The sequence below is a fragment of the Buceros rhinoceros genome, unplaced genomic scaffold (genome assembly GCF_000710305.1).
Source record: "Buceros rhinoceros silvestris isolate BGI_N320 unplaced genomic scaffold, ASM71030v1 scaffold27873, whole genome shotgun sequence".
Lineage (NCBI taxonomy): Eukaryota > Metazoa > Chordata > Aves > Bucerotiformes > Bucerotidae > Buceros > Buceros rhinoceros.
The window spans coordinates 1,185-8,151 of record NW_010405810.1 but is presented as its reverse complement, the minus strand read 5'-3'; the positions used below and the strand labels follow the sequence as shown (position 1 = coordinate 8,151).

At 46.9% G+C, this 6,967-nt stretch overlaps 1 protein-coding gene across 1 annotated transcript in view; it reads left to right on the top strand.

The window, feature by feature from the left end:
* Positions 1–1,592: 1,592 nt before the first annotated feature.
* FAM219A (family with sequence similarity 219, member A) overlaps positions 1,593–6,967 on the top strand; it is a gene marked incomplete at both ends in the record, with an annotated part of 6,473 nt that continues 1,098 nt past the window's right edge. The window contains one exon of the mRNA XM_010133875.1: positions 1,593–1,695. Within this exon, the coding sequence (XP_010132177.1) occupies positions 1,593–1,695 (103 nt within the window). The remainder of the gene's footprint in view (positions 1,696–6,967) is intronic.

Sequence of the window (6,967 nt, the reverse complement as noted above, 5' to 3'; positions counted from 1 at the left end):
AACAGGGCTGGGCGTGCTTTGTAGGAGGACGTACTCTTCTCTGCAGATTCCCCAGCCACTCTCATCATCACGATCTCTGCTGCTTATTTGTCCCTCAAAAATGGCAGCCTTGGGTGTGTGTCCCCTTGCTCTTACCTGCATGGAAGGGATGCAGTTGGCCCACCTTGCACTTGCACACCCTGGTAGGCACACCACTTTTCCATGACAAGTGGGAAAAGGAGCTTTTCTCTTCAAGGGGAATAAAATCTGCAAGAGAAAAAATATATCAGCACATTTAGCACACCGCAAGGGAAGCAGAAGCAAAATGAATTCACCATTCAGGTTCCTCAGCAAACTGTCTGGTGAACTCCATTTACTCAGATATGCCACAAAAACAGTTCCCAACATTTTCTCACATGTTCTCTAGAGAACAGTTTTAACCAATCCCTTTCCTTCCTTCCTTGCTGGCCCCATGCTCAGCCTTTCCCTGCTTTGCCTGGTGTTGCAGGATGAGGTTGGGACACTTAGCACAACTCTTTCACCTAACTGCTAACTCAACCCAACCGATTTCCTGCAAGAAACAAGGGAGGACTTCGAATAAGAAAATGGGTTACCAGTTTATATGAAAACCCATCATTCCTGGGTTCCTGTCCCTGCTGGAGGCAGGCCCATGTTAATACAGCACAGGTGTTGTATACCTGCAGAAGAAAGCAGCTTTAGGACCTGAACTCTAGTTGTGATCCGGTGGTGGAAAGACATTAAGACAAATAGTCTCTCATAAAGAGTAAGCTAATTTAAATCCCTTCTTGCACTGAGTACATAAAGAAAGCTTGTCTGCATTTTAAGGTACATTTCTGCAGTGAACAGAACACACTCTGAAAATTAAAGCAAACAATATGCTGTTTAAAAATACAGCTGCAAAATATTTCACTTTTTTTTTTTTAAATAAAGAGAGCAATCTCCCAGGAATTAATATGAGATAAAAGAGAAAGACACACAGGGGACATCCCAGATTGCCAGGAGGAAAAGCAGGGACAACAGCAACACTTTCTGCTGTGGGGTATGTAAGTCTGGTGAGTTGCCATCTAGGGAAACAGTGTTAACTCAGGCCTGGTGTCAAGGTCAGCTGCACTAACACTAAACGATGGTGCTGCTTCAATTGAGACCATTTTCTGACTTCGCTAGGCCCCTCAGCAGCATCCTCACTAGAGGGAGAAAAGGTAGAAGGAGAAAAGATAGAAGGATAGGATCACTTGACTGGCACAGAGCACAGCCTAAGGGTCCATGCAGCCGGTAGGAAATAGAGACAAGGTCTCTCCCCTTTCTCTGCTTCACCTGGGTGTCATCCAGAAGCTCCATGACCATCTTAGCATGGCATTGTCAGTAAGGTGCTGTGTCAAAGTACATTCGTTGTAGCCCCTAGTGACCTTGGAGACAATGGGACACAGCTCGTCCAGCCTTTGTAGTGTCCTTCCTTGGGAGGTGGAGAGCTCGTGCCTTTTGCTCTTAATTCCGCTGTCTTTTGCTACTGTCAAATCTCTGTTCCTACAGCTGATGGTGGCCAGCCAGGCTGTTGCCCTAATTTTGCTCTTCCCCTTGTATCCCATATGCAGAGAAGCAGAGGGAGCTGGCTCGGAAGGGATCCCTGAAGAATGGCAACATGGGAAGCCCAGTTAATCAGCAGCCCAAGAAGAACAACGTGATGGCACGAACAAGGTAAAGGACTGGAAAAGCGCTCAGCTGTGCTCTAAGCTGCAATCCCTGTTGGCCTTAGGATGGGCAAGGATGATGTTTGTTGCAGTTCACCTACTGCCAGACACACTGCGAGAGCAATGATGGCTCTTCCCAGAGCTGTGTGCTCAAGTGCTCAAGTGCTCTGTGCTGTGTTGCATCCCATCCCCTGGGAAGATGCAGAGACAGCTGATCCCAGGACCAGTGGCAGTGCAGCCTGCAGGAGACAGAGGCAGCCCAGCCTGGTCGAAATGACGGGATTGATACGGCTGTCTTGCATATTCTGGGTAGCCTCATGTAACACATAATCCTGCCAGCAGGAGAGGTACGATGCTGCTTCACGTAACACAGACTGATTTAGAGCTTAGTTCTGCCCTGGCTGCTTTTATCGCAGTAGTTCCCCTGCTTCATTTTGATGATGACCCCTTACCCATACTGACTGACTTAACGAAGGCTTTAAATAATCATTCTCTGTGAGCTTTGCTATACACCTCCTCCACACTTTGAACAGCGTGGTCGTACTTTGCTGGAACTACTTTGGCACATCTCTATGTGACGGTATCAGACAGTGCTACATCCTGCTGTAAGCAAAGACATTCCTAGCTGAATCTTTCTTTTAGAGTATTTCTATTTTTTCCGTGCTAGCTTCAGTACACCAGTGTATGACTTACCTGCATTCAGAAGAAGGAACCCTCCTGAGCCCACAGGATTGCATGCTTTGCACGCTGCAAGAAAGGTGGCATTTTCTAGTGGAGGAGCTCACTTAAAATGCGGAATATTCTGTGTGAATGCTGGGTGTTTATTGATGAATAGGAAAGTTTCATGGGTTGCCACATATTAAGTAGAACAAGAGCTGCAGGTCAGAGCCTTTGTGTTTGCGACACATCTGACAGGTGAGGCTCCTGGTTCCTTGTTCACGTTATTTCCCCAAACCCAAAATAGTAGCTGCAAATCATGCCAAGACTTTGTCAGGTTTTATTTGTAATACCCTGCAGTGTTGGTGGAATACGCTGCGTTGCTCCCTGCTCTGTGTTTGGCTGTTGAGACCACATAAAGGAGCCAGGCTCTTCATGGGAGTGAGAAATTCAGCAAATGCTCTCAGCTCAGTTTTCCATGCCCTCTCTTCCTCCCTGTCTTCCAAATACAAGCCGAAAGACTTTGTTTCTTTTGGCAATAGGCTGCATGCTAGCTTACCAAGAGGAATGGTAGCAGATTTGCTGCTCAAGAGACTGAGAAACACTGAAATTTGTGGAGGAAGACGGTAAGGGAGAGAAGATGAGATAGGCAGAGGTGCCTGTAAAATTAGTAACTTCTCCCTGGAGAAGTTGTTTCTGAGCTACTGATGGAGAGAAGAGTGATTTGAGTGGGGAAGAGCAGAGCAGTAACACCTACTGACAAAAGCTTTCGAACAGCCAGCTCAGTCTTATTCCATTTGTGGACACCTGAGCACTGTTTATAAGACATGTGGACCCCTTCGCAGCCAAGTGTAGCCTGTTGGCAGTAGTCTTGCTTTTCTCAGTTACTTTTCACACAGCTTTTAGAAGCATCCCTTGGGATTTGCAAAACAGAGGTTTGCAGACATTGCTTTAGTAGCAGATGTAGCCAAGATCCTTTATTCCCATATGACTGGGAGGTGTCAGGCACAGAGTCTTACTGCCCCTAGTCCTGTCATCCCCCAGCTCCCTTGGCTTTCTGGGAACTGAGCTGCATCACAAGCACAGCCCTGGTAATAAGTGCCTCAGAATGGTTCAGACTGTTTTGCCGCAGACAGGACTACCCCAGGAAGGCAAAAGTGCCACAAGCTTCTTCAAGAAGCTTCTTTTCACAGTACGACAGTTGCAGTAACATGGGAGATACTCCAGTGGGATACACCACAAAACATCTGGGTTATGGTTTAAGTCCAAACTGTTGGTTTCCTCTGGTCTCTGCAGGAGGATAATAATAAGCTAAAGCCATTCCCTCCTGTTTAACAGTTCTGCTGTTCTCATCAAATATGTTTCCTTTCATTCAGGCAAACCACATTGCCTCTTCTAGGCTCTACCTCCTCCTCCTTCTCCTTTCCCAAGGCTTCTGTTCTTCTGCATTATCCATATGAATTTCTGACATCCAGCATCTAGTACCAGGTTGCTTTCACTGTTCGGTCTTCTCCTGAACAGGTCAGGAACACATATAGCCTTAGAGTTGAAAGGATTCGGATCCATAACACGCTCAGTCTCCATAATACCAAATAAAATCTGAACAAGGCTGATGCTGATACACTTGGTCGAGCACAGACAGAGTCCACTACTCTGTCTGGATGACTTGGGCACAGCCAGATACTCCAGTCCACTCTGAGCATAACCTAAACTTGGATTTCTGGCATAACATATTTCATGTTAAGTGAGCAAAAACACCAAGACAAGAAGCTCATACTGGGACAGCTGCAGATGAAAGCGTCCACAGCTGCTATCCAGTTTTGTTTCAAGGACAGGGGGAAGCAAAAATAAGGACAAAGAGGATGTGAGGGAAAGACATAGATCAAGGCAGAGACATTATCACAGTTTTTGTCTGTTGAAGATAAATTGAAATTCTCTGATATTAAGAAAAAAGACATTTCTTAGAAAAAGATGTAGTGATATTTTTTTTTAGTCAAGGAAATAGCACCACAAAAGGTTCTTCTCCAGATCCCCTGATTTATTCAGTTGTGATATAGTAACAACTGTCAGTGAGTGTATATAGAGCAGGGACTTGAAAACTGGAGAGGAAGAATGGAAGCCAGTACTTCTGATACCGAATCGTATCAGACTGGGTTGGAAGGGACCTTTAAAAGTCATCTAGTCTAAGCCCTCTTGCAGCAAGCAGGGACATCTTCAAGTACATCAGGTTGCCCAGAGCCCTATTCCAACCTCACCTGGAATGTTTCCAGGGATGGGGCTTCTACCACCTCTTTGGACAACCTGTGCCAGTGTCTCACCACCCTCAGGGTAAAAAATTTCCTCCTTATATCTCACCTAAATCTCCTCTCTTTTAGTTTAAAACCATCAACCGTATTGCCCTGTCACAATAGTCCCTGCTAAAGTCTGTCCCCAACTTTCTTCTAAGCCCTCTTTAAGTAAAGTACTGAAAGACTGCTATAAGGTCTCCCCGGAGCCTTCTCTTCCCCAGGCTGAACAACCCCAGCTGTCTCAGCCTGTCCTCACAGCAGAGGTGTTTGATCCCTCTGACCATTTCTGTGGCCTCCTCTGGACCCGCTCCAACATGTTCATATCCTTCGTGTGCTGAGGACTCCAGAGATGGACAGAGGTACTCCAGGTGAGGTCTCACCAGAGTGGAGTAAAGGAGCAGAATCACCTCCCTCAACCTGCTGGTCACACTTCTCTTGATGCAGCTCAGGATATGGTTGACTTTCTGTGCCACAAGCACTCATTGCTGGCTCATGTCCAGCTTTTAATCCATCATTACCGCCAAGTCCCTCTCCACAGGGCTGGACCCCAGAGCTGGATCCAGCACTGCAGGGGTGTCTGGTACCAGAAGGGCAGAATCACCTTCCTTGACCTGCTGCCCATGCTTCTGATGCAGCTCAGGATATGGTTGGCTTTCTAGGTGAGTGCTTGTCGTTAGCTCATATCCAGCCTTTCACCCACCAGTACTCCCAAGTCCCTCTCCACAGGGCTGATCTCAATCCCTTCATCCCTCAGCCTGTACTGATACCAAGGATTGACCCAGCCCAGGTACAGGGCCTGGCACTTGGCCTTGTTGAACCTCATGAGGTTCACAGGGACCCACTTCTCCTGCTTGTTCACGTCCCTCTGGATGGCATCCCATCCCAATCCCAGTTGTATCAACTGCACCACGCAGCTTCATGCCGTCTGCAAACTTGCTGAGGGGGCACTCAATCCTGCTGTCTGTCACTGATGACTGTATTGAACAGACTGGTCCGAGTACGGACCCCTAAGGGACACCACTTGTCTCTGATCTCCTGCATATGGCGCCTTTGACCACTACCCTCTGGATGTGACCATCCAAGCAATTTGTTATCCTCTGAACAGTCCACCCATGAAATCCGTATCTCTCCAGTTTAGAGAGCAGGATGTTGTGAGGGACCATGTCAGAGGCTTTACACAGTTCAGATAGACGACATCCAGAGCTCTTCCCTTGTCCACTGATGTCATAGGCCAGTCCCTTCATCATAGGCCAGTAGGTTGGTCAGGCAGGACTTGCCCTTGGTGAAGCCATGCTGGCTGTCTCCACTCACTTCCCTGTCACCCCATGTGCCTTCACATAGCTTCTAGAAGCATCTGTTCCATGATCTTCCCAGGCACAGAGGTGAGGTTGACAGCTCAGGAGTTCCCCAGGTCCCCCTCTCTACCCTTTTTAACAATGAGTGCCGTGTGTCCCTTTGTCCAGTCAACAGGGACTTCACCTGACTGCCAGGACTTGTCAGATATCCTGGAGAGTGGCTGGGCAACTACGTCAGCCAGTTCCCTCAGGAGGAACTCTGGGATGCATCTCATCAGGTCCCATAGACTTATGTATGTTCAGGTTCCTCAGGTGGTCACAAACCTGATCTTCTCTTACAGCAGGAGGGAGTTTGCCCCCCTGGTACCCATGTTGTGGTCCATCAACCTGGGAGGTGTGAGCAGAGCAGTTATCACTGAAGAATGAGGCAAAAATATTGAGTACTTCAGCGTTCTCCTCCTTTGTTGTTACCAGTTTGCCAGCCATGTTCATCAGAGGGGGAATGCTTTCTTTAACCCTCCTTTTCTGATTGACATACATCTGTATGAGCAAGCTGTTGCTGCCAGATCACAGCTTCAGTTCCAGAAATCTTTGCTTCTTGACTTTCTTCCTTCTTGCATGCTTCAGGAGTGGAAGGACCATATGAATTTTGCAAGTAGGTCCCACTTTATCAAGTCCCCTGGTGCAGCAGGTTGGAAATTCTGCATCAGTTTTTAAATTAATTTCTTTAATCTTGCATTTCAGTGAACACAGTAAGAAAATGCAACTAGTCATGAACCTATGTATCTGCTTTGTGACAACATTTGATGTGTTTTACTCTCTCTGATCCTGCCCATCTTCAGTGCCTAGCATTGCTAAAATTGTAATGGCTTCCTGAAACTTTTCAGTTTAAGAGGGAGGCTGGAGCATGGATGAGGTGGGTTATTGTCTTTACATTTCTATTTCCAAAACTCTTAGTGAAGCATCATTGTGCATCATTGTGTGTCATTAAAGATCAGTTCTTCATTTTGGATAAAACCTGAGTTAACCCACTGAACAG